General features: G+C 36.1%; 1 protein-coding gene across 3 annotated transcripts in view; it reads left to right on the top strand.

Annotated features, from left to right (window-relative positions):
- The window catches only part of STXBP4 (syntaxin binding protein 4), a 74,622-nt gene that overhangs the window by 23,343 nt on the left and 23,524 nt on the right, over nucleotides 1-27,755 (top strand). For all 3 annotated transcript variants that reach the window (XM_054846480.1, XM_054846481.1, XM_054846482.1), the window contains exons 14-21: nucleotides 424-520; nucleotides 1,909-2,021; nucleotides 2,679-2,765; nucleotides 4,040-4,105; nucleotides 10,283-10,459; nucleotides 12,592-12,708; nucleotides 13,207-13,256; nucleotides 14,403-14,536. In XM_054846480.1, the coding sequence (XP_054702455.1) occupies nucleotides 424-520; nucleotides 1,909-2,021; nucleotides 2,679-2,765; nucleotides 4,040-4,105; nucleotides 10,283-10,459; nucleotides 12,592-12,708; nucleotides 13,207-13,256; nucleotides 14,403-14,536 (841 nt within the window). The remainder of the gene's footprint in view (nucleotides 1-423; nucleotides 521-1,908; nucleotides 2,022-2,678; nucleotides 2,766-4,039; nucleotides 4,106-10,282; nucleotides 10,460-12,591; nucleotides 12,709-13,206; nucleotides 13,257-14,402; nucleotides 14,537-27,755) is intronic.

Here is a 27,755-nt window from a genome sequence, read left to right as displayed (position 1 = left end):
TCAAGGCTGAGAAACCTTAAGGTATAAATTATACACCAAATTTCCTATTTGGATACTTCTTTCAGGTTGCAGGCCAATATTTCATTTTATGTATTGGGCAAATCACTGGTTTTTGTTAATCTAATTACTGATTAACTCTTCTGGGAATCTGAACATCCCTCAGGATTTTTAAGGCAGTTATTAAGGACAAAGGGGTTTGCTTATTACACTCATCTGTATTCAAGGTTAAATAATATCTGAACATCTCTCAATTAGAAGGAAAAGTCACAGAGTGTCTCTGGAATAAAAGTGTTGTCAGTGAGAGTGTGCTATGATACAAAGGCTCTTTGAAGTATAGCTCTTTAATTACTCCCCCATGTCCCTGCAGTCATTATCCCTAGTCCTTTTTTTTTTTTTTCTCCAAAATAAGTTTTCTCCTTCCAGGCATTGAATTATCTTGGGATTCAGCCCACAGATGAACAGCAACAAGCCCTAAGGCAGCAACTTCAGAAAGATTCTAAAGGAACAGTGTCTTTTGGAGGTAATAATTTGTTAATTACCATGGAAAATAATGAAATGTAGGAATATAGAAATGATAGATAATAACCATTAAGATATTTTTTTTGTCAGTATTGGGTTGCTACTGCAAATAAAAAGATATTTTGAGGCAAGAACCTCATTCTACTGTACAAAAATAAGCTTGGGATTCTGAAGCTATGTAATTGGAAAGCAAATCACAAATTTATCTAATTAAGAGCAGCCTTGAGAAAGCTGTGATTTTTGCACTGAAAAATTCCTAAATTTTTGCCTTGATAATAGGGTACTGTAAATGTTCCAAAAATTACTTGTAGAGTATTGATGGTTAAAGAGCCTTGTCGAAGCAACTAAATTGATGGATTATTTAACTTGTTTAGTTTGTGGGAAGCAAGAACATTTCAACTATTGCCTAAAGAAGGAAATTTGCATGGAGACCATCATGACTCTTCTTCTAGCTAAACCTAATTCTGATGGGCATTAGTTGCTTTTGTTGTTTATGACAATTTTAGTCGGTGACGCTGACAATTTAAGACTATTTCTCGTAAACTGAGAGACATATGATAGTTCTGATGCTAAAACTGATGGAAATTTCACTTTTCCTGAAGTTTACGAAAAACAGCATCAAACACTAGTATATGAAAAACAATTTATTGTACTTAACCATCCAAAAAGACACTGGATTTTCAAGTACCTTATCAAGAAAGATACTGAAACTTCCATCACATTTTATGTGGGATAAACAAACTAACCTTTATATTTCCACTTTTCTGTCATATTGTAGCAGAATTTTTTTTTATATACATTCAAAATGAATGGCTAATCCAAGCCATGTTGATTGAGAATGCTGTAGTGTTTGTATTTAAAAGTTCCAACTTGGTCAGCATCAATTCTACCAGGTCTCTATCGGGTTTAAAGGGCCTGCAAAGGAAATTATTAGCTGTGAGCTAGCACAGCATTTTTCCTTTTTCCTGCAGGGACACTGTGTCTCCTCTAGTAAGGTCAATTCATTGGGAAGGGCAGGTGTGTAACAGGTGTGCAGATTTCTTCTAATTTTTCACAGAGGTCTGCCAAATGTAGAGCATCTCCCACCAGGTACTTTGAGGGTGAACTTCACACCATATTCCCTTTCCCTTTCCCGATTCAGGGATATTTCATCCCAAGACCCATTTTGAACATTTTTCTTCTTATTCTTACCAGCTTTAACAAATGTTTCTGTTCAGAGAGATGTGTCTGATTTTCATATTTTCATTTAGAAAGCTTATGGAGCGCAGACGTTGCATTTATAAATGGGTAACCATACATTGTGATGTTAGTAGTTGTGTTGCATCTAGTGATCCTGCTATTAAATTGAACTTGTGGACTACACCAACAAAATCTGAACTGTTTTTTTAGATTTCGTTGAAGTTTCAAAGAATCTGTTTTCTATGCAAGTGAACGCAACAGATGATGGCCACAAATCTATAACATTTGGGGTCAATGAAATTGCCAGCTTACTGGATTCACAGGTAAAATATGTGCCTGTACAGTGTTTAACTGTTGGGAGGAGATTATTGGAGACCTTATTATATGTAAGATTATTCCAAATCTTGGGCAGATGTTTATAACAGCTCCATATCATAGTGTTGTTTTAGATAACCTAGTTTCTGTGAAGCTTTTCAAAACAACTTGCTTTGCAGAAAGTAATTCACGTAATTTTGTTGTGATTTGGTATAAGTATGGACAACAGCAATTTATGGAGGTTTCTTAATGGAATACATATTGCTACTACCTGTGTGAGTGATAAACAATTATTGGGCCCAGTGATTTGAACTACTGCTACAGTGAAAATCACTTTATTATAGAGGTGACTTTAAGAAAGAGCATTTACAGCCTAGGAATACTAAAACAAAAATATTTAAAATATTGAAGGCTATTAGTGTTGTATTCTTGGTACTTCTAAAAATATTTTCATTAATCCTTGTTAACAGGAAAAATAATTGTTTTGGAAGATAAGTTGGTCACAATTTTCTTAAACATTTTTACTACTTTCAGAGCTTTAAATTAGTTTAAAATCAAGATTATCCTCTCATTTTCTTAATGAGACCTTTCAAGATAAGAAGTTAACGATTATGGAAGATACAGTTAGCAATACATTCTAACCTTATGCATTTAAATACACACAGTTTGTAACCTGTGATTCTTTGGAGGATGACGTGGAAAGACTCAAGAAAGAAAGAAATGAAGCTTTAAAAGAAATGAGTAAATTAAAGGTAATACTTAATTTTTATTTGCTTTAAATTACTGAAGAGATTAATTTCTTTTTGAGTGTATATAGTAATTTACTGTTTTTCATTTGAATTTTATATGTAATTTTTGATGAATAAATAAAACGGCAGAGCAAACAGTCCTAATTATGATTGAAGATTGTATGTTTACAATATATTTCTGGAGACAGTGAATTTTATTTGTAATATAGAATACTAATGCATTTTTTAATCTGATTCACAGAGAAATGAGACTAAGCAGGCATTTAACAAAAGTGAATTTGGAGAAGTGACTGATTTGCATAGCAATTTTATTTAGAAATGCGTGATCCTAGCAACTGCACTGTCTAAGCATATGCTAATACTTTTGAAAGAAGTCAGAACTGGAGGATAAATTAATCTGTTTTCACAATTAATACATATTTTCACAGACATTACAAAATACATAAGACCTAAAGCAACAAATATATATATTCTTTCTTAATACCCTGGGTTACAACCACAGTCCGATGCTCCTGAATTTCTTTTTGACAACCCAAAAGATAAATAAATTCTGTTTCTGTATTTAGCATACCTAATTCTTCTTCTTGGGCAGGGCTGGAAAATTGATCCCAGGATACAGGCAATTCTACAAATCCCTTGGTTAGACTCAGTATGAGAATCTTTATGCTTTTATGGCACTTTTTTTTTCCTTTTTTTTTTTTTTAAAACTTTGTTAGAACTTTTAACCTTTGGAAAGTGGTGTACCTATGGGCTTCTGGTATAAGTAGGTGAGTGAAAGAATGGTCAAACATACAATGTTGAAAGTAACTTGATGTGAATATTAGGTTGTACAGCAATCTGCAAAAGCCACAGAAATTTCTTTATTCTGCTCATTTGCTAGGTGGCTAGGTAACAAGAGACTTAAAATGTGTATTTCACATATATCACAGAAATGTCCAGTGATTAATCCTCAGATGCTTCAGAAACTTAAACAGTATCAATGAACTCTCTGAAAAGCTGGCTTTTAGAGATTAAAATTTGGTTTTGTCACAGGTTTTATAAAAGCTGTTGATTATATATTATTTCCACCAGAACTTTTTTAATATGTGTGTTTTGATTATACAACACTATTAACAGGCATATGTTGTGGCCTAGAAACTCAGTGGTTGTACAGAAGGCAGTAAGTACGTTGATAGAAGATAAGTATTGCTACTTGTAGTTTTGAAAGAGCTAATTGGGTTTTAGGAATAAAAACTCTTTCAGACCTAATTATTATTTCTTCCTTTTTTTTAAAACAGGAAAAATTGTCTGCATCTCTGAATTTACAGAAACAGTTAACAGAGGAGCTACAAATAGTCAAGCAAGTACGTTGAAGTTTCTTAAAAATATAATTATTCTCTTTTATTCTCTTTTTTACTGGTTTTTGTGGAAGGAAAAGGGAACACTTCTTTCTCTCTTGATGCTCGTATAGACTACACTTGCACACTGATTTCAGTGCAGAGTGGTTCTTTTGTTACTACAAAGCTTTTGATTGGAATTGGAGAATATCGATCATAAAGTTTTTAGAGCAATAGTACTTCTCTGCTGTTGAATTGAGGTCGGAACTGTAAGACAAGCTGGATCGGAGAAGCTGGATAATGATGTAGCAGTACCTTTCTGGTCTGAAGTGTTCTTGAAGTGATTTTGCTGTTCTTAGGCAACAGTGTGCCTAATCTACTGTCCTAATGTTAGTTACTTTATATTATAGTCAACCATAGTTTAAGTATGAAAAAAATAGATGCACTTGACAAGTCTACCTGATATTTAACCAGGAAAAACATGGTAATAAGTGTTTTGTGAGCAATGTCTAGTTTCTATCTCTATCTATAATTATGAGAGAATAAAATCAGAGTTTCTTATGAAATTTAGCCTTCCTACGTCTCTTAAAGGAAATTTCCAATTATATGTAAGTCTCACATAATTTATAGCCTGGATTCAAACCCAAGTAACTTTCCTGTTTCCTGCTTCTACTGAACATCCTCCTGTCAGCTCTTTTCTTCTCATGAGCTGGCTGCCTTTCTTCTCTCCTGTTCAGCTACACGTATTCCTTTAGGTTTCTCATGGCTATCTGTTCCATCAGATGTAAAAGTGCAGTTTCAAAATCTTTCTGTATACAGTTATATTAAGATTAGGGTTCGCTCATACATGTAGATTTGTTCAGCACCTTCAGTATCACCTTTTATTCCTTGAATATAAGAGAACTGCTTGAAAGCTTTTTCCATTAATGTTGTGACATTGCTGACTATACACGGTGGGACAGCAGGGAAATAAACTGGATTCTTCGGAAGTGGAAATATGTTCCAGTAGCGTGCCTTGTGTTTCCGTTCACTAACAGATGTTCGAACTGTTGCTCTAGACTAGAGCAGATGTTGAGTCTGTTGGTCTGGACTAAAGCTAGTACAGAGCACAAACCCCAAAATGCAAAGAGTGTGGACATGGAGTGTTTCAATTCACGTACCTGCTCTTACTGGGAAGGTAGACTTGGACAAAGCTGGTTTAAGATGGTGTGGTTTAAGGGCAGCAATGCCCGTTTTCTACCACACGAGGTCCTCGTACTTTTATATTTCTGTCCAGTACTGTCATGTGACAGTGAAGGTCAGCTCTGCAGTACGAACCTCCAGGGCATAAATACTCTGATTTTTAAGTAAGTGCTGTTGAAAAGGTTCCATACAGTGAAATGAAAGAGAAATAGTAAATTGTATGTAATTACAGCGCTGTGCGACCTGTTTATTTTAGGAGATACAAGCAGGCTTTTAATGGAAATTTCAGTTCTGTTTATGCATTTTAAAGTGGTTTTTATATATTTCTGTAGTTCAGAACCAATGTTGATGCTGAGAGTCAGAGTGATACAAAGTTTACAAAATAGAGGCTACTTACAGTACAAGTTGCCATTTAACTTTTGATGATGCTTCCTGCTTGAGCTGTAGTGAAATGAGTTAATGAGTACATTATTGAGCTCTAATGACCTGATTAAAAGTAAACAAACAAATGAACTTAAGTATGTGCTTAAGGTCTTCTGAATTCAGTATAATTTAAACATTTTTTTTTTAAAATCGCTGCTTCCCTGAAAAAACAAGGTTTTAAATGAGGATACATACTACCAGTCATATATAGGAGTATCTTTTGTGGTATTTCTTTTATCTACTAATTGCGAATTGCAGAGGTTGCAGCATAATTAGGACAGGCATACAAATATTCTGGTTAATGGACACATTTTGCTAGTACCCAGTCATTAAGTAGTGCTTGAACCAGAGGCTAGCAGGATAAACTACTAAGATTAGAAATATTGCTAAATTTGAAATGAGGTACTAATTATTTACTGATATTGGTCTATGGCAATTAAAATACATTAATTGATATATTTTTACTTTGAGATTATGATAGAGCAATATCTTTAGGTCTTTCTTGAAATGATATGAAAGCTGAAATTGGCATAAAACATAGAAAGGCCCTTTTGAGTACCTGAAGTCTTGTCAACACCGTGAGTGTGAAATCTATAATGGTGTCTTTTATCTTCCTGGAGGAGTCTGACTGTATTCTGTGCTGCCTGGAAGTCCTGGGTCATACCAACCTGCATGATCTCTTCTTCACTAGAGCTTTTTCACGCAGCTATTGTCAGCTGAAGCACCTCATCTAAATATAGTAAATGTGAAAAGTTGTAAAGAGAGGACACTGATTGTGGTATCCCATAGCGCTGGACTTGTATTTCACAGGGCTAAGACTTGCTATTCTACGCTTATGTTTTCTAAGGGGAAAAGAGGCACTTTGAAGACTAGGACTTGAATGGTTGCTATTTTGGAAGCAGTATATAATTTATTTCACCCTGCCTGAAAGGAGTATTGGGTTTATTTTTATTTCATTAGCTTTTTTATTTTAATATATAGTAAAGATACTCAAAGTTTTTTTAAAGGGTGTTTCGAGCATATGGTTTATGTAAAATTAATGAATAAACATAATTGTAACTACAATTTTTTGGTATAGTTTAAAAGAATACCTTTGTTCCAGTGTTTGTGGTGGCTGGAATATTACTTGGATAAAAACTTCTCCTGACATTTGAATTTATTCAAGGAAGAAACAGAGCCTGGCTTTGAAAGAAACCTGTACCTTGAAATTGATTCTGTAAGGATTCAGTTTCTCTCCTCCAGCCTGCAGTTTCTTATTTGTTGTAGTGGCTTCATACCAGATTAGGACAAATGGTCCCATCAGGCATTTATATAGATGAAATACTAGCAGCTGCAGATTCCATTTCTGTTGTGTCTTCCTTCATACAAGCGAAAATGTTGCTGAAGCGTGCTGTAATCCATCTGCTCCTCACTGGTGAGGGCCCTGTACCTGCATAAGTAAGAGAACCCACCAAGTCACCACAGTGCCAGCTTCAGTAACTGTAGAACTGGGAAACCTGGTGGTATCGTTTCTCTTTGTGCCTCCCTGCTCTAGCAAACAGCTCTGGTTTGTCAGAAAATTTTGCTAATTCAGTTGTAGTGTGGATAATCATTTCATTGTAATGTAAGAATCCATTGTTCGTTAATTATTCCTTTAGGTCTTTCACTGTTGAAATCTGGTCATACTTAGTCTGCTATTACAGAGAAATTAATATTCAACAATGGGGTTTCTGAAAAAACAGTGGAGGAGTAAAGGAAATTCTGGATTAGAGGAGATTAAACTTTTATCTAAAGGAGGTCATCTTTCAAAATGAAGACCTCCCTTTTTATTATAGCAATTTCCCCATGACTTTTCTGCTGCCAGTGTATTTAAATAATTCCTATGTGTGCATTTCTAAGATGCCACCCTTTGTCAGGGCTTCTGTGTTCGTTTATATTAGTCAAACTTAATACCAGAGCATCCCTTCAGTTTTGTCTCCAAGAGTCTGTTGCCCACCTATTCCTGAAGGATACCTTTGCTACTGAAGGCGACCAAATCATCCCCTGTGTCACAGGGCCCAGCTTTTCTTGCTGGTGAGTCACACTGTTTCCTACAGCGGCAAGAAAATGCCCTCTACAGAGGCAGTAAGTTTGACCTCTACTTACGTAGTTTCTTTTCTTCTTAGAAGCCCCTGTGTTCTCTGAATTGTTTCTAGGCAAAAGAGCTGCTACGAGCAGTTTGCATGAGGGGTGGATTGTTCTGGTGGTCTTCAGGAGTCAGACAGTCTTTCAGCGAGTGCTTTCGGTAACAGCCCCTTGCACCGCTTTGAATGCTGTGCAAACACATCTGTAAAACAAGCTAGCCGAATAAGAGAAGGACATGCAGCAAGAAGCTTTTGAATAGTCAGTGTTTCCAGGTGGAGATGATTATTGTGTAGAATAGGCTCATCTTGTGCTTTGTGCTTCCAAAATTTAAAAAAAAAAAATCATTATACTTGCTGACAAATTAAAGGTTATTTAAATGTATCTCGTATCACTTGTGTTCCTATAACAGAAACCTCTAAACTGTATAACACCAACGTCATCTGTTTTCACTAATGATCTTGCTGTTTGCTACATGTGAGATTACTTCTTCCAATGCTTTATTTTCTAAGAGACCAAAATGTCCCTGGCAATCATCCAAATTGGTATTATACTGTAAAAGCATTGTAAATATGAGGAAGATGATTTCCTATATATATGTCATTGAGATTAGTTTACTTATGGCCTGAAATATATCTTGTTCATAAAGACTAACAGTGTACAGGTTAAAATTCACCTGAAACTGAGATTGGTAGATCATTTTACAGAAAAAACATTATGACAAAGTATAGGAAAACCTGACGAATAATATTGATTGCACGGAACAAAACGTTCTAAGTTAGGAAATAATAGAATGAAACCTGTCTTTGTAAACTTAACTGACCTCTCTAGGCATTTATGTGATGATACCTGTTAAATATTGTATCAGATTTCTTTCACCAAAAAAGGGGAAGATTTGGTCATTTAGGTTTTTCAGAAACAGTGATTTCAAGTCTAGTTTTTAGAAGATTATTTCCTACCTGTTATAGATTCTTAGTGTCTGTTTCTTCTCTCCCCCTACCAGTTTCCCTACTAGTCCCATTCCCTACCAGGAAATAGATACAATAAAAAGATATAATAAGTAAACTAGGAATAGGATATTTACCTAAGTATTCTTAGCTGAGGAATTTGTGCAAAGAATTTCTGGCTCTGTGAATTTGTATATTTAAAGCTTATAACTTTAATGATTCAGAAAATTCATATAAAGTGAATTTTTCCACAGATTAATAAAAAGCTAAGGGGAAAGATGGTTTACTGCTTTTGGTGCCAGTGAGCCTGTATGTCTACATTTTTTGATGAGCGGTTTGTTTGGTTGTTCCTTGTGTAAACTCATCTGTTGTCCAGACCTTTAATCTGACTTTTTAAATTTACAAATCAAAGTTAACTTGAATTACTATTCACTAGTAAAATGGACTAAGCAATAGCCTTCTCTAAATTAGATTTTACAACATTTAGGGATTGCTGTCGCTGAACTAAAAGATAACAGTTTCTAATTTCCTGTTTTTCATACATTACTTATATAAATTTTATATACCACGCTTCAGTGATAATACAGGATAATGATGTAAGAGCAGGAACTAGGAAGAAAAATAAAATCCAGCATTTACTTTGAGAACAATGTCAACTGAATACTCAGAAGTCCATCTATCTGATGTATGAACTCTGAATCGAATGTGAATTCAGGCAATAATAGTAAAATGAAATAATATCTCATTAAAGTACTTTTTTTACTATGGAAGTGATAGAGCACTGATACAGCACTAGATGCATTTCTTTAAAACCTTTCATTCAATTAGATTTACAGTAATCATAGAATTTGTGATTTAATTTATTAGGAAAATTATCTCTCTCTGTAAATACCTGTTCTTTGTTTGCACATCATACAATTAGCAACTGAGCCATAGAATGGTTTGGGTTGGAAGGGACCTTCAAGATCATCCAGTTCCAACCCCCTGCCATGGGCAGGGACATCCTCCACTAGACCACGTTGCCCAAAGCCCCGTCCAACCTGGCCTTGAACACTTCCAGGGATGGGGCCTCCACAGCTTCTCTGGGCAACCTGTTCCAGTGCCTCACCACCCTCACAAGGAAGAATTTCTTCCTAATATCTAAATCTCCCCTCCTTCAGCTTAAGGCCATTCCCCCTTGTCCTGTCGCTCCATGCCCTTGTAAACAGTCCCTCTCCAGCTTCCCTGTAGGCCCCGTTAGATACTGGAAGGCTGCTGTAATGTCTCCCTGGAGCCTTCTCTTCTCCAGGCTGAACAACCCCAAGTCTCTCAGCCTGTCTCCATAGCAGAGGTGTGCCAGCCCTCTGATCATCTTCATGGCCCTCCATTGGACTCGCCGCAACAGGTCCATGTCTTTCTTGTACTGGGGAACCCAGAGCCACCCATGACCATCTCTATCTCACCAGAAATACTAAAAGGTAGCTCTAATGCCAGCTGCAGTACTTTTGAGCTAAATCTGTACTACTTTGTTAGCTGGAGTTGTAACTTTTCAATTAAATCCTGTCATCTGTAGGAAGCCAAGGCAGCTGTAGAAGAGACAAGAGCTCTGCGAAGTAGGATTCATCTTGCAGAAGCTGCACAAAGGCAGGCTCGTGGAATGGAGATGGACTATGAAGAAGTAATTCGCCTATTAGAAGCTGAAATTGTAGAGCTGAAGGCTCAGCTCACTGATCATTCTGGCCAAAATAAAGTAAGCAAAGCAGTCGCCTGTCGTAGTTACCATGGTTTCCTTGCTGTTGTCATGTATCTTGTTTTCATTTTCTTTTCATCTGCTTTTCTAAAGTAGGTCACTGTTTGTCTTGTATTATTCAATAACTGGAATGATGCGTAGCGAAGGGGGTAATGTGAAGTGTATGAGTCTTCCTTTTTCCAGATATCTTTGAGCTGGAAAACGAGGAGCTAGAAGCGTATGTGGGTCATAGGTCAAAATGGCACATTTCAAGCATTAAAGCATGGAAGTTTCTGGACTGCAGATATATTGTCTTTAAAGACTATATGTATATTTGTATGCTTTTGTATTTATGCAAAAATGACCTTTGTTTTTATGTTTCTGTTAGTCAAATAATAAAAACATAAAGTCCAGTACTCTTCTTAAGTAAATTTAGATTTAATCAAGATAATCATGTAAATGCTACTAACAGAATCCTGCCAAAAAAAAAGATTTTGTTTTTAATTGAGCCTCATATTTTAAAACCACTTCGTCTCCCATGAGGCATTTCAAAACATGCTAAGGAATAAAATATTTGAGGCACGTTTAAATTTTTTTCCCATAATTGTGGATCCATTTTCAAACTGCGTGTAGAACAAGTGCAAGCAGGTTGGCATTTGTGTGTTTACCTTGTTTGTCTCATGAAAAATGGATGTGCATATGAATTGATGAAGAAAACCTACTGAAATGTTGCCTTATTTGATCATGAGAATTAATTCAATATTACAAGGTATTAAAAGGTAAACCCGACTCTATGGCCTACGAGCTTGCAAAGAAGCAACATAGCAAGTACACGTAGCTTCCAGGGAGGAATTCCTCTCATCTAATTGTGTGTATGATGAGATGAATCAGACCCTAGAGGTTCTTCTTTCTGAACATCTGGGTGAGATGCCCCATCTCTTATGTCAGGTATTTTTGAAGAACAGTGTGTTTTCTAGGACTAGAATAAATACCAAAACTTTAAGAAATTCAGAGTGTATGAGTTGCTTTCTTAGAGAGTTGTATCTGAGATGCTAGCTTGAATTCCTGAAATTCTGAGTGAGCACTCAAAAATCTAAGTTGAGATTTGATTCTCTGCATTTCTTATTCAAAAGAAGCAGTATCAAGTAGGTACCAACTCTATAATACAGATATAATAGACTCTTTAGTATAAAAGAGTGAGGTCCCTCTGAGGGCTTACAGCTCCTTCTGCAATAGCTGGCTGTGAGATTACCAAAGAAGGGTGTTTTAATCAACAGCTGCTTTGATGTTCAGAGTGATCCTGATTCTGCTGCTTTGTGCAGTGTATACAAACAAATGTGAATGTGCATTTGCTTCAAGTAAAGAGAAGAAGTGGGTTTTGGTGGGTTTTATAAAGATTTTTATAGTAGGTGGCAGGCTTTCAGGAAAGATGACCTACAGCAATGTAAAAGTTTATTTTTAATGATTGTGATGTTTTCTTAATTTTGGAGAGTATTTTGGTCTGATCTTCTGTTCAGCAGACAGCTTACCTAAACAAATATCCCCATATACATTTGAAAACTTTACCCGTGGTCCTCTCACGCGAACAGTGCCAGGGACTTAGGCTGAAAGCTTGAGCCTCCGGAACCCGATCTAATGGGGCTCTCACAGCCTCTGTAGGTGAAGTACAGAAGGGATGCATAACACTGATCAATAGGTTATACAAGTGCATGTAGAGAAATCCTGGGGTGTAATTTTCTCCAAGATATTCCATCATCACTGTGGTGGCCAAAGGCTGTACAGACGCAAACTAATGGACTGAGTTTGTTCACATACTGGCTATTTATGCTGCCCTGCTGACAGATACTGTCACCGTCGGGTTGGTATTGTTGATCCATTCATGAATCAGTTCAAACTGTCTTAAGTTTCAGCTCTATCACTGTTGTTAGCTGCCTATTTCAATTTACCTTTATATCGTTTGCCAAAACCTCTTGCCGTTTGGGAGCTGATTTACTAGCAGATCAGGCACACCTGCCTGAGAGCAGCTCTGTTTCGTTAATGTAGAAAGGAGTGTGTGTTAAACATTTCAGACATCCATTTCAATTCACACCTTATATCTATGTGAGCCATAGGAGAAAATTACTAGAATAAAAGCCTTCAAATATCTTTTCCAGGATAACATCCAAGACTTGAGAAAGAGAGTTACCGTGCTTGACTGCCAGCTGCGGAAATCAGAATCAGCTAGGAAGACCTTTGAGGTAGCTACTGAAAAATTGCTGCAATTTGTAGAGGTAACTTTACTTATCATTTCTAGCAACATTACAGTTTTGTTTTGATGTTTCTGAGGAATAAACATAGTAAACTGTCTATTAACTAGTTTGCAGAGATCCTTTCATTGCTAGAAATAAAGGCAGTGTATAAGTGTACAGATCAATGCAGGAATTTACTTAATCTTTATGTTTTGCTAAACAAATGAAACTGATCAGAGAATTTTTTTCACCTAATTTTTCACAAACTTCTATCATTTCGTGTGAAATTTCCCACAGGAAAAAGGCAGAAAAAGTAATAATTTATAATATTTTAAAATGTTACGAAACAAAAAAAGTGATGTTATGATATTTATTTCATTTAAAGGGCTTATAATATTTTGATTTTTACTTTTACACTTCTAGCTGGGAGAGACTAGACTCTTTAATTGCAAATCAAATCCCCCACACCCAAATAGAACATCAAATTAACTTTTTGACTGTCGATTTATAAACTGTTAACCTCTTAACTATGGCCCACAGGTTGTGCATGAAATACTTTCAGATAATTCTACTTCCTCGACAATTTTAAGGTAATGAAATGGGATCAGTATTAATATTGAAATGGCAATATTAATATTGGAAAACTCTACTATTGTTTCAAAGTCTCCAAAGACTGTCTTGTAGCTATTTTTCCTATATTTTTTGCTGTATGTTTCTGAGTGTGGAGGAGGTGGAATGGCATGAATTATAAACTAGGCTTTCAGGAAACAGCTTCATTAAAACCCACAGAATTAAATTAAAACAGTTAGTAATTATATAGCTACGGTTGTCTGGATGTTTCAGTAAAGTGTAATGTACTAAGGATTAGTTAAAATTGCAAGGAACCTTAACAGTGGGTTATAATTTTTGTATTTTTTAGATTTGCTCAAGTGATTTTGTATCATCATTAATCCAGTAATATAAATAAATTGATAAGATGTATACCATTTAAGTTTTATTACTTTTCTTGTTTAAAAAGGTACCTAGGAAAATCCAACGAGATTTAGAGCAGCCTTTGTCCTTCAGAACATCAGCATGATTGTGCCTATATATCCCAGCCAGTAAAAGTAAAGTTGTTTGATCTCTGTCCTGCTATCTTTTTCAGTAAAGCTCTCGAGGAAATCAGATCTATTTCAGTGAAGTTAGCTGGAACTTCATTTCAAAAAAATCTGCAGGATCAAATCAACTATTATATTGTAGATGTCTATGTTCTCATATGCTAATCCTTATCAATTAAATGCAATTCCCATTGGCACTGCACAAGAGTGATGTTGCATGTTTTATAAAGTTTGTAGACTTTATTTTAGTAAATGGATTGAAGTATAAAACACAAAGCTAAGGTGACAAACTGACTCACTAACAGTGTAGAAGATAAGAATTGGGTCCCCTAAAGCACTGTCCCTTCTTAGTAATTTTCATATTAGCATTTAAGTAAGTCACTTTTCTGACACCTACTGAGTTTTTGAAACTAGATTTTGAGACGTGAACTATAGTGTTTGAATTGAACTTTCCTAATAGCTTTATTGTACAAACAGAACCGCTTCTGGGGCAAACTCATCAATTTGTTAGTATGAATCTCCTTTGTTCATGCAATAAGACCAAAACCAATCTAGAAACACAAGTTTACTTTATTTAAAGTAACCATTTCTTTTATAATCTACAAAAAAAACCCACTTAACTATTTTTTGTTCTCTTAGTGACAGAAGAACAACATTATCCACTAAAGCACTTCTCGCTCGGCTGGGAAGGATTGGACCTACTGTCACAACAGCTCTTGCAGCAGAAGCCAGAGACCTCGCCAAGTCTGTCCGTGCCATTTTGGAAGTAGACTGTAAGTGAGCATGTGCGTCTTTGTGTGTGTGTGTCTGCATGTACACACACGCATAAAATATTTCCTTTCTTCCATCAAATGTTGTGACTTCAGCATCTTGCCTCCTAATTGAGAGTAGCATGTTTCAGTAGTCACCATGTGGAGGTTTTTTTCCCAAATGTGGAAAAAGGATACCGAGTACGAGTTCTGTTTGGATGGGACTGTGGTATAGGTAAGGGGTCCAGAGTCCAGTCTCTTTCAGAGTGGTGGAAGACCTACAACAGCAGGAAAAGGGCTGATGCTGATAAGGGCCATGCCCTTTGTTTTTCTAACCCTAACTCTGACCATAACCTGAACTTACCCTATGCACAGCCAGAACCTTTTCCTACAATTGGGCTGATTTCATATGGTGGTTGGGCCGCTTTTCTGTTGTGTGCTTCACCCCACAGAATTTGTTCACTGTGGTGTTTTTTCATTTCATTCCAAGGTTACAGAGCTGCCTTAATTCTGGCTGCTTAAGATTCAAAGTGGTTTTCCCTATTAATGCCCTTAAAATAGTAAGTGCATTTCCTCCTTAACTTGAAGCAGATATCCCAGGATAGTTTATTGCATGCATTTTACCAGTGTCAAATGGGTGTAATAATCATGACCTTATTTAAGTAAATTGGGTATATTTTCTAATTCACTGAAAGTTGTGTAATAAATAAGAGTGAGAAAATATATTGTGTAAACAATGAACAAAAAAGTAAATTATATAAATCTTTGTACCAAACTGTTTTGAATGATAATGAAGTCATAGAATTTTTTGGGACGATAAATATTATTCCAGGAAAATGCATTGGGTATTTCCTTATGTTATTTCTGGTGGCATGTCGGCTGGTTTGTTAGTTGTCAGTTAAAAATTTCTTCCATTTATATTAAGCTAAAGAAAGAAGTTTTGTTCTTTTTTGAACTATTCTTTTACTAGCTTCTAATAAGAATATTGTGGTTTAATAAATCAAAAAAATACTTATTCTTCTGAGGTTTAACCTGGGAGTAGGTAGACATTTCTGAAAAGATCTAATAATTCAGAGATATACAATATGTTTCATCCCATTCTAGAAGGGTTGACTGGGCAAGAGGTAAGTTCTATGCAAGCTGAAATTAGTCACCTGTAATAGAGTGCCGTAAAGACAGTGGATGGTGCTGGAGAGTTCAGTGATTTGCTGCTACAGAGCGGATCGTTTAGAGATACAGTGATCTCTCAGTGGATTCAATTTTTCCTTTTACTTTTGTTCTTCTGTTTCCCTTGCCTTTTGCACACTCTCTTTTGGTTCATCAACAGGGTTTTGTCTAACAAAAACCTCATGAAAGGAAGAAATGGAAGTGTAATATTAAAAAGTTGTTTTAGTTCTGTTTGATCGCATTCATAACTCTTCCAAAAACATATATTGAGGACTTCCTGTAGTTCAAGATCATCTTGCTCTAAACATTAGGAGGAAGTCAGAAGTAAGCATCACATGGGATTCTAGAGACTGGGGTTTCCTTGTCTCAAAAGACATCACCTGAAGCTCACTGAGGGCAGTATTTCCATTGACCTTGATCGGCTTTAAACAAAAGTGGTGAAGGCAGTCTGAGTTAACAGGATTTTGGAATATAAGCTTTAATAACTCAGATATAGATCTTTCTTTCAAGATGTGAAGGATGCATCAGAGTGAGGAAGATTTCTCCAAATCTTTAGAAAATCAGAGCATTTTCATTAAGGATTTTTAGTGTGAGTTTTGAAGTCAGGAAATGCCCTTGAGGAAATAAATCCTCCAGAGCTTTTAAATCTGGTATCAGTTCATCAGCAAAGATGACGGATATTTTTATTTCAAATTGGATGTGAACTGGTAGAATAAATCATTCATAACACCAGAGGACAGTGCAGGTTCAGTGTCAGTTCACTATGCACCTTCATCAAACTATAATTAAAATATGAAGTTATTCCAGAGTACATTTTTTCCAGGAGAATTTAAAGCAGAAAATTAATGCCAAAATGAGGAATGTGAAGATTTCCGGAATCTTTACAAAATGTTATTCTGCCAAATTTACATGAACGTGTATCAAATAGTATCTTAATGAAGATTTTATTGCTGTAGGGAGTGGATGTAGCCTGCAGTTTCATTTGGAGCTACATATATATCCTCAGGTCATTAACAGAAATCTGTTTCCATTGGTAAAAACTATGCTAGTTCATGACCATTTACTGTAATAAACTACATTCAGTTGGAAATCAAAGAAACAACTGTGGCTTATTAGACAGTTCCTGCTTCAGATCATCAAAATATTGTATATTTTGATCATATTTACCTATAGTTGAGAAGACATGTCAGTTCTAATCCGGTGTAGCTGGATTGATTTGCAAAAATAGACCAGAAATGGCCTGACACATTACAGGAGGTTTTGGAAAGCTTGTGAATTATGGTTGGCAATAATCATTGTATCAAAGATTTCAATATCGTTCTTATGTTATTTGGGAATTAATTTAGAAAGGGACTGAACAAATACATTTGTTGAGGAAATGTTTCAAGATATGACAAATGTCTTATTTGACATTATTTACACAGCACTTTATTTATTACATTGGTCTATGGAGAAGAAAGCAAAATAAGAAGATAAAAAAATTGTTCAGAAGTGTCCAGAATATTAGAATTAGAGTGATTGGTGGAGGTGAAAAGAATAACAGTGGCCAGGGGAGGAGATAATTGGTTTTCCACCAGTGACAATGGGAGAGTTCTGTCACATCGAGTTGTTTCTATCACACTACACAGGAAATCGTGCAAGGAAAACTTTCAGTTCTAAATGCAACTGAGTGCTAACGTGCGGTTGTGCCAGACATAATAGGTAGGATACATGTTAGAAAGCTCTGGAGCCATAGCAGGGATCCATTTTATGAACCTGTGAGTTAAAAATAACTCTGCAGAGAAGGATTTAAAGATTGAACGTCATCCTTCTGAGTTCATTCTGATTTGGAGAGTATTACAGATAGATTTGGGCTCTGACGAGCTTGGGTATGAGATTAAAGCTTTAAACCTCGCTCGCTTTCTCTCTCAAAAAAAAAAAAAAGTACTTAAGGCAGAGTAACTATTGAATAGCATTCTGTCTGCAGCCCTCTATGCCAGATTCTCACAAAATGTTTCCCATGTGATCTTGAGTTTTCTTGCAGATGGGCTGTCAGAAAAAGGGGGCTGTCACGTATGTAGCATTTCATAAATATCGTACATCAAATTAAGAAGTATAATAGACATTACATTGAGACTGAACATTTTCCTTTTTTCTGGAAAGATGTCCACAACTTAATAATTTCTTAAGGAATTCTTAGAGAATTGAAGTGAGTATTTTTGAGATTACTAAGTGGATAAAAATATATAGCTGGGCAACCATCATGATCTGTTCTAAATAGATCTTCTCTTTTAGCATTTGCTTCATTTTTTACAACATGAAGTGAAGGAGCCCTAACCAAAATTATCAAAATAATTTTTGATTGATTTACATGTGAAAACAAAGTCTGGGTGCAAAGACAAGGTTGTGGAGTGTTCTTCCAAAAGAAAACTGCTTCTTTTGTTAAAGATCATCCTTGACAACCAGGTCAGAATGACATACTTATGAATTAGCCACACAAAGTGTCCTCTTCCTCCGTAATAGCATGACATTTTGCCTGAGGGAAGAGGTTTAAAGAAGTTCAGTATATTCCTGAAAATCTCCAAGTACATATTGCTTTTTGATAATGCTGCAGATCAGTTTTCAGCTTTGTAGGTTGAATGACAGCTATGTGAAGTCAGTTTGGCAATTCTTGAAGTGAGGACTCTGTTAAGAAAAAAACAACTCATTTTCCAGTGCTTACTACTATAGGATCCTCAAGATCCAGAAATGCAAATAAGAAAGTAATAAACAGAATAATCAAGCTCACCCCTTGAAAGATTCATCCTTCATCTTCTTGAAAGGCTGTGAGCTATTTTTAGAAACTAAGCCTTGAGAGGCCTTTCTGCTTTGTAGAATACTAGAATCTCCTGAAGACATAAAGAAAATTACTTTCATCATACAAAGGATAATAATGCCTCAGTGAAAGAACTGCAGCATTTAAAAGTAGTTGCTGGCTGCATTTAGTAGTCCATATGGTGCAAATCAAAAGAATTGAGAAAGCATTTTCTTCTTTTCTGTTCAAAATTAGAAAAGAAATACACTGGGTACTGGTAATGGCCAAAATCTGATTAACCCTGGAACATACTTATCTCTTCATAAAATAGCAGGCAGTCGGCGTTTTGAAATGTGCACTAGTATAATGCAGCTTTCAAGTATTTTGGCTGCTAATTTCCTTACTCTGCCTCTGAAATTTCTATCCAAAAATGCAATCTTGCTCCTGTTGATATAATCCCAGTCATCAGTGTCCATTAAGTGCTGTGAAGCCTGCTTCTCTGCTCGGCAGGAACTCAAGCAGTGCATCTTGAACTATTTTTTCCCATCGTGTTCCTTTAATCTGTTGTCAGCCTGGGATCTGACAATCATGCTGAAGTTCACTAAAATGATCTCCAAATTAATATAGCTTCCAAAAGTCCTACTTACCTTGCCCTACGGATACTGATGTTACTAGTCACAGTAGTCACTAAACACTTGATTATGAAGATCCTCCAGGCAGACGTTTTATTGCCCCGCTTTTGTATTCGTTTTCCTTGTGTGCTGAGTGTCTATAAAAGAAGACAATGGAAGCTGCTGGGGGTCAGCACCCATTAGTGCTTGTTCTCTTGGTAGTTATGTTGCTTTTGATTTTTGGACCACAGACAAAGGCTTACATCTCAGGCATGAAATATGGAAGCTAGCCATTTCTTCAGTTTTTAGAAACTGGATTATAGTCAATTGCCAACACCATTCCACATTCAGCAAAGTGTTAGTTGTCCCTTCCCATTCTTTTTGAGTGTGGGTGGAACAAAGTTAAAAGGTAGAGTAGCAAGTCTTCACCAATAAAGAGTGTTGCTATTTTGGGAAGAGTTAATCTTGCTAAGTAGTCATATTTCTTTTATTTATTTGTTGCAGCCCTGGTGTGTTTGTTTATTACAACAGAATTAATGCCGTATACATTATTACTATTTTGTTCTTGAAATCAAAGCTACGACTGCTATAATTTTGTACTGATAATTGGCTATAGTTCATCAGGAGAGTTCTGAAAAAGCTGACGTAAGCGTGGGCTGTTCCCCCACCCCACCCTGTTTTGGTTTATGTCTGTACATCAAAATTCAGATGTAATTGTAACATGGGTACGTGTACCCTGGCTAACTTGACTTTTGTTAATTAGGGTAGTGATATTAAAGATGCATTTGCAGAGGCTGAATATCAAAATGCAAGTCCTCTGTTGACCCCAAGAATATTGTCTGCTAGCATTTGCTGGAACTTATGCTGCTATGTATTTTTATATTTTTAGTATCCGAAAGAGAAAATTATTTCCTGCAAGATCATCTTTGTGGGGACAGTTCTGCAGTGGGAGGATAGCATACCTTTAATATTCCTTCAGCTAATAAATTGGAAATGTACCTTTTCTTCCTTACTAGAAGAGCTGCTGTGGAAGGAGCAGCATAATGATACCTGAAGAGATAACTCTGTGTATTCATTGTTCTGGCAAGGCCATAAATATTTCAGTGAATTACTGATATCAGAAATAGAAGAGACCTATTAAATTATACAATGTATGTCCTGGACACATCTGTACAGCTCCCCTTTTTAATAGTTTTTGACTAGCAGAAGAAATAAATCTTAAAATCAGTGCTGTATACTTTAAAGATAAAGTGGTTATGTTTGTCAAACGTTTTCTTACACAGTACTTCCATTAGGAAATATTAATTTAGTGACATTAAAATGTATTATTCCTTTGAAACTTTCAACAATAACAACAAAAGAGGTGAGTTTTCCCAAAATAGAGTTTATCAACTGTTTTATCCGGTAGAAAATTTCACAGTTTTCCTAGTCCCTGAAGGTTGAAGAATTTTTCCTCGAAACAAAAATATTTAATGGGAGGGTAATTTCATTTCAGTAAAAAGTAATAATATGAAGTTATTAAATTAACTTTTTACTGTTGAATCTTTTCTGAGTTGGCATTTAAAAAAAAAAAAACAGAAAATGGTAATTTTGGAATATAACCTGGTCATCAGTGGCTCCTCCTACTTGTAGAATCATGCTGAGTTTTGAGCTCATGGACTGCCGTCAGGGGACTGCTGTCTTTTTCCGCATGTAGCATCATGGCATTATACCAAACGGTGTCAACTTCTCGAGAACAGTGCTCCAAAATCCATTTTTCCTTATATAAAGAGCAGTGAATCCTCAGAAAAAAAATAAAAAATCCAAGCATATTTAATACAATTCTACAAGAACCCGGTCAAGAATTTAAAAGCTTATTCTACATAACTGTTTACTTGCAGCAAGACTTTGAATTTTCTGCAAATCATTTAAATTTCCAATTTGCCTGCATGGTAAATAAGAATGAAGAGCTGTATTTTTGACATTGTTCATAGAACTGTAATTCCAAAAAGAAAACCTGTCCAAGAATTTGAAAATGTTTCATTGCAACAGAAAGGGAAGTGTTCCACTTCAGAAATGTAATAGTGTACAATATTTAAAATATTTCCAATATAAATGAAATTAAAATGAGTGTGCGTGGAGATTAAATTAAAAATAGAGCACTAGACCTGTGAGACAAGTCTATTCTTCAGTTTGTAAATCTAATATGATCTGCTTTATTTACATCATTTGTACACCTTGATTGAAATTATTAAATTATTATTCCCATTTTAAGGAGGAATTTGAGCCACGAAGCAGCTGACTTGCTCATTCATGGGGGGGGCGGGGAATGGATTTAACAGAATTCTCCTGAATTTAATCACTTTTTTTCTGACTAGATGGTCAGATTGATAGGAAATCCTGAAAGCAGCTTGCTTTTTTCTTCTTCTTCCAGGACAGTAACCTACTATTACTAGAATCTGTTACAATATAGATAATATTCTTCTGCATTCTTAGATAACTGTCATATTTGTTAGTGATTTATAAAAATACTTTGTTTCTGTTTTATCATTACTGTATGTTATATTTATGCAGTGCATTTTCATTGAACAAAAATGTCAGTTGATGCCTTGACTGTGGAAGAGTGTCAAGTAGCACCTTTGCACTGTCTTACCTTCCGAAAGGCTTCATTAGAAAAGGAGAATGACGAATGAGGAACCACAGACTTAAAGATAGACAGCCGTAGGCTCCGTTAAAGTTTTCCAAAAAAGTTTTAGTGGTTTTCATTTCTTACCTTTTTTATTGTAATTGCTATATTTTGGTACTATATGTTTGATGCTCTGTTTCAGTGCTGTGTACGTGATCTGAACTAAACTTTTAATGCATGGTTATCCACATATTTCAAAGTAATTTAGAGTTATAGCTGTGGTTTTCAAGCTGTAGTTCGTCAACAGCCACTGAACCACAAAACATAACGGATTTACAGCTTGTCTACACAACCATGGCACTTTTACGTTCTTTTCAATTACAAGATTCATTATGATAATCTATGAGAATTTTTGAGGGCGGGTAGTGATCCCTGACTCAAAAAAAAAAAAAAAACCAAAAACAAAAAACATTTTGAGTCCACTGAGCTACAGCAGCATCACTGCTGAAGCAGCAATGTTTGTCACATCCATACCTGTACTTAAAGGCAGTGCCAGTAACAGTACGTAAATATGTAAGCTCAGTGAAGCCACATCAAGGTTGAATAGTTTATTAGAAAGGTGGTAGCAAAAACCTTTCACAGTTTCACCTTTGACTGTGTTGTTGTTGTGTTTGGTTTGGTTTTAGTATTGATTTTGGGGGTGAGTTTAGGTGCTATCTGGCAAGCCTAAAAAAACATTATTTAAAGCCTATTTCTTTGGCCAGGATTGGTTTGGTTTTAAAATAAATACTTGGAAGGAGACAAGCAAAGAGTTGTTTGGTACAGAATATAATTAAAATAGATTATTCCTATGAATGCAAGACATAAAAATGCCTTGCAAATGGGAAGCAGAAGAAATGTCTATAATGTAAATTTGCACAAAAGTTTACAAAGCTAGCACTCAGATAGTAAAAAGATTTGGCTAGAAAGGACCTCCAACAATTAGTGCGTCCGCCTGCCTCCAGCAACGTGAGTTAAATTTACATGAATCCAAACAGGTATTTGTCTAGCATATCCAGCAGCTTCTCTTGGCAAATTATTCCCATGCTGAATTATCTTTGCCATTAGAAGACTTTTCCTTTGGCCTAAATCCTCCTCATTGCAGCTTAAGCCCATTACTACTTGTCTTCATCCCTATGGTTGTTGAAACACCCTACTACTTTCTTCTTTGTGGCAGCTTTTAACATATTTGAAGACCATATCGTGTCTCCACTCCATTTTCTGTTCCCCAAAATAAACTGATACCAGTTTGCTCATTTTCTCCTTACAGAGCATGTCTTCTGGCCATTTCATCACCCTCATTTCTCCAAATTCTCTGCAATTCATCAAAATGGTATAGGGTTCTGTAGATGAGACCTTCCTGCGGGAGACACAAATGGAATAATAAGTTTGTTTGCTTTAATATATAGCACATCAGCTTTTATGTCCCCAAATGGTGTTGCCTTTCCCCAATAGCTTCATGTTACTGATCCGTGTGAAGTTTGGGCTTTTCTGGACTCCCAGAGCCTTTTCTGCTGAACCAAAGGCTAGCCACACATACCCCACTTGCTTTTGTTCAGTTGATATTTGTACCTAGGGTAGTACTTTGCTTTTGTCTTTAATGAATTACACCCTATTATTTCAAACATTTGATCCAATTAGTCAAGCTCTTACAAAATTCTAATCCTGTTTTCCAATGACATTTCAAAAAAATGTCCATTTACAAATGGGTTTTAAATCCTGAATTATCCCTGAACTCTCCTTACTTGGACTAAAACCACATTTTGTTGAATGTGAGTGAGGAATGAGGAATTGTTTTCACCTAACTGGTCTTACTTGTGGATATTGTTACAGGGCTAGAAATTAGACCCCACTTGTTTAATTTCATGTCCAAGAATCAGAACATTACAGTAATTATGTAAAACCAGAGATGTTAGATAAAAGGTGACACTAATAAGGATGGAATAATTTTATAGCCTGGCCAAATAAAAAATATATATTTAAAATACCAATTATTAACAAGTTGCTAGCTAATTTATTGGTGATCGAACTTGTATGTTATTCGCAATGTTTCACAGCAAGGAAGAAGACAATTCAATGTCTAAAGCCTGTATTTAAGACAGTTCTTTAATGTGACCTAGATTTCAGAACTCTGTTGTTGCTGCTAGAAAAGCAATTTATTCCCTCTCCATTCACTTACCTTTAATGAGAAAAGATGAGTCAGCTTTTGAATAGGCACTGTCTGTATTGACTTTCAAATCAAAACATTTTAATAATGAAAAACAAGTGATATTATTATACCTTAAAATGCAGATGAGCTAACAAGATTAGTGCAGTCTTGTTAGGTTAATTTCCAGCGTCTCTGAAGGAAGACCATTAAAAAGCAGACCTTTAAAAGTCTATGAACACGTTTAGTTCATACTGTGACCCCACTATGAAAAAATTAATTGACTTTTGTGCCTTTTCCCATACAAGTTGTACTTGCTCTTGGTAACTATGGAGACTGAAGTCAAAACTCTCCAGAATCAACAATTTTACTGCATGGTAAATACTTCCTAAATTGTCCCTCTATTTCTGTTGACATAATATTTAGAATTTTAGTATATTAATCCTTAATTATAGTATGAAGTTTTGACATAAAAGGGAAAAAAACCAAAACCCTTCCAAATTTTGTGGCATGGAGATGCAAATTGCTCACAGTCAGAGGAAATATACAGGTGAGACGGGAATTAAACCTTGAGGTCTCAATCCCAGATCCATGTCTCAAACTGGAGGCTGACATCCCTCGTTTGATTTGCAAGCACGGTTCAGCCACAGCCGGCTGGTTATGGGGAGAGGTGGGAGGCCCAGTGTCTCTCTGAGTGGGTACGTATGTACGTATGTACGTCTGCACACCAGTCAGGGAGCGACTGTCTCATTATTTCTGGTACCAAAAAATAAAATAACCACTACAGTATGGAGCTCAACCGAAGGAGTCGTGCGTACTTTTGTGCGGTTAATGCCGAGTCAATTTTCTGTGGCTACACAACTACGAGCATCCCGAAAGAGCTGGATTCAAGCTGGCGGAGGGAGGGGGGACAGCTCAGCCCTTTGTTTGGAATGTCAATGTGTGCTAAAGCTATCAGTGCTCATCTTGGCGAAGAGGGTTGGAATGCTTTTCTGTCAGTTCCTTCAGTTGTCACATTTTTTCACTTTCAGTAGGTAGGAGTGAGAAGCTGAGGGCTAGCAGAGTTACTTAGACATACATGGTGCACAAGTGTGATAATTTAAATGGAAAGAAGTACAGAGAAAGTTGATTGCCAAGAACGATATAGGAAGCTTTTAAAAAGTGTATTTTAAGGAGAATTTGCGAGAGGAAAACATAATTGCTTGGTGCTTATGAAGGAGACTTAAATGAGGTACAAAATGTGCGTAAGTCTCGTACTAGATCTAATACCTCATGCCATAAAGCATATATATCATTAACTCAGAGTTAAGGTAGAAAATTTTGCCTTGCATTACTGATTGCTACAGGTATTATGTTTGAATCCTTTACAGCTAAGGTAAATAACCTCTGCTAATTTAGGCACGTGGTGGATTTTTTTTGTTCCCTTTCAGATTAATAACAAAAAAAGGAAAGATACCTATCCTAGTTTCTAAGAACTTTTGACATTATTTCTAAAATATGCTGGCTTTAAAGTCATGTCTTCCTGTAAATAAAACCCTTTTATTTATGTGTCACTACAGTGCTTTTCGTAACAGGTTAAAAGGATATTTTGTGTTAACGTATTTTTACAATTCTTGCTTCAAAAGGAAGAAGTATTGCTTTGGTCTGTACTTACTGTGACATGAGCTCAGCAGAGAGTAGTTCTGTGTCTTTCAATTGTAGGTGGTTCATGCCAGCCCCCTGCGCAGTTTAATTTCATCATCAGTGCAAAAAAGTAAGATATTACTTAGCAAGAAAGGCATGTCATGTAATACTATTGCTTTTTAAATCTCAGACAATTTCTGCTCAATTCTAATTTTAGAGAGTCATTTTAATTTGTTACCAATGAATGCTTTCTAATTAAACTTATATTTAACGATCACATGCGTCAGCGAGCAATGTGAGATGACAGTGATGGAGGTGGGTGGATAGCACAATAGATGGTGACAAGAGAAGTTCATCCAGTAAGGAAAGGAGGAGACGGATGAATTCCGGAACAGAGGGTAATCAGGGGAGCGAGAGAGTAGGGAAACTGAGGAAAAAAGAAATGGTTTAGAGCTGGGCCATGCAATGAAGTGTTCCAGGCTCTTCCGAATTCCCTGGTCCTGGTGGTGAATGCCCTGTGTGCAGAGGTTGGTATTTCTGGAATAAGAATGTGTTATTCCAGATTATTTTCATCAGCTGGAAGTAGATTGTGCTAATTCAGAACAAGAATGTTCCTCAGGGAAACTTTACTTTTATGAATTTAACTTTTTAAGCCTACATGTAGAGGAACTTAGGAACCGGTATTATAATTTAATGTATACACGGCATTTCTGTATAATTCCTCAGTTACGGACCATTTCTCTAATTTTGTAATAAATAATGTGTTTCCTCTCTTCTCTTCAGTTTGAGAAGACTTGTAGGTGTAAACGAAATGAATTTTAAATTAACTTATGCAAATATTCCTCAAAAATTACTTTGTAAATCGTAGTGTGTTCAATCAGCAATGGAAACAATAGCATGTTCTTGACCCATCCCAGACAGCATCATGTTAACAGCCAACACTGGAAGACTGTAGAAGAAAGCCTGCAATTAATTCATAGAAAGGAATTTTTTTTTTTAAAGCTGTTGCTTGATTAATGGATAAGACTGAAAAAAAAAGTGATGGGGAACATGCTTACCATTTTGAAGATTTCATCGGGAAGCACTACTAGCTATATGATCCTAGGGTACTGTTTCTCTTGCTGTGTCACTAATCGAGACTCTGTTATTGCAGCCTTTAACATAAAAAATAAAATAATACATCTCTGAGTTGGCAAACTAAAGCGGATGGGAGCCGCTAGAGGATAGGAGCACTGGTATGAATATTTTTTTCTTTGCAGCCTTCTCTGTGAAAGAGGTAGATTTCTGCATTCTGCAGTTTTCTGATTTTCTCTATTCTTCCACCTTATCCACAGATTCTTCAAGCACAATAAACAAAAGAATTTGGGGGGGTTGCTCCGTGCATTCTTACGTATTTTCACTGGACAGCCAGTAGCATTTTAGTAAGAAGCAGTGTAGGTGAAAAATACAAAAATAACGGTCAGATAATCAGTACGTTAATTGCATTTTAAAAAGCAAATAATACAAGGCAGTAGCTTATGCAAAATTCAAGGTTTGGTCAGAATGAGCTAGTCTTAAACCCCTCTCTGCTTTCGTTATCCCTTACCTCTGAGGGCTTACGCTTTCCTGACCTAATGACTGGACAAACGTATTACATTCATGACCAAAATAGCTGTAATGTTGAAGGACATACCGCTTAATGGTGTCTTGGCCTCCTCAGTATTGATTATTGAACATCTGTCAAATGTGTGGTATGTGAAAAGGCATTGTAAGCCAAATATGATACATATTGATTGTATTGTAAGCGTATCGAAATAAGCAGCTAATTTTTTTCTGTGTAAGTTGCTAAATAATTCCTTTTTTTCCGAAAGGTGATTTCATTACAAAAATGATAATCGCAAGTAGTGCTTTGAATTCCTTTCATGTCAGCATTTTGAGGAATGCAGTCTGTCTTCAGCTTCTTGTATGCTAAATGACGTTCCCAGTTTCACATCGTAGTTGGTGTAGATGCTCAGACTCTGGCCTGTGACTGTAGGTATTGCGTGCCATTGCACGGATCTTCTCTTTTACCTATGGGCTAAAAGGAGGATTTATTTAAAAGTCAATGTTTGGGGGTTTTTTGTCAGTTGCTGGTGGCTTATTTACTTTCCCTGTTGTCACAAAATCTGTGTCTTCTCCAGCGTACCTCAGAAGAACAGCTTCTCGTCAGTGAAGCAGACAGCTCAGTACTTAGTTTGCTGTACTCTTTCCATTCCCTTTAGAAGTCAGAATGCTTTATAGTAATGTTACTGTAAAGTACG

The sequence above is a fragment of the Grus americana genome, chromosome 18 (assembly GCF_028858705.1).
Source record: "Grus americana isolate bGruAme1 chromosome 18, bGruAme1.mat, whole genome shotgun sequence".
Lineage (NCBI taxonomy): Eukaryota > Metazoa > Chordata > Aves > Gruiformes > Gruidae > Grus > Grus americana.
The sequence above is the reverse complement of the archived record's forward strand: the minus strand, read 5'-3'. Positions and strand labels throughout refer to the sequence as shown.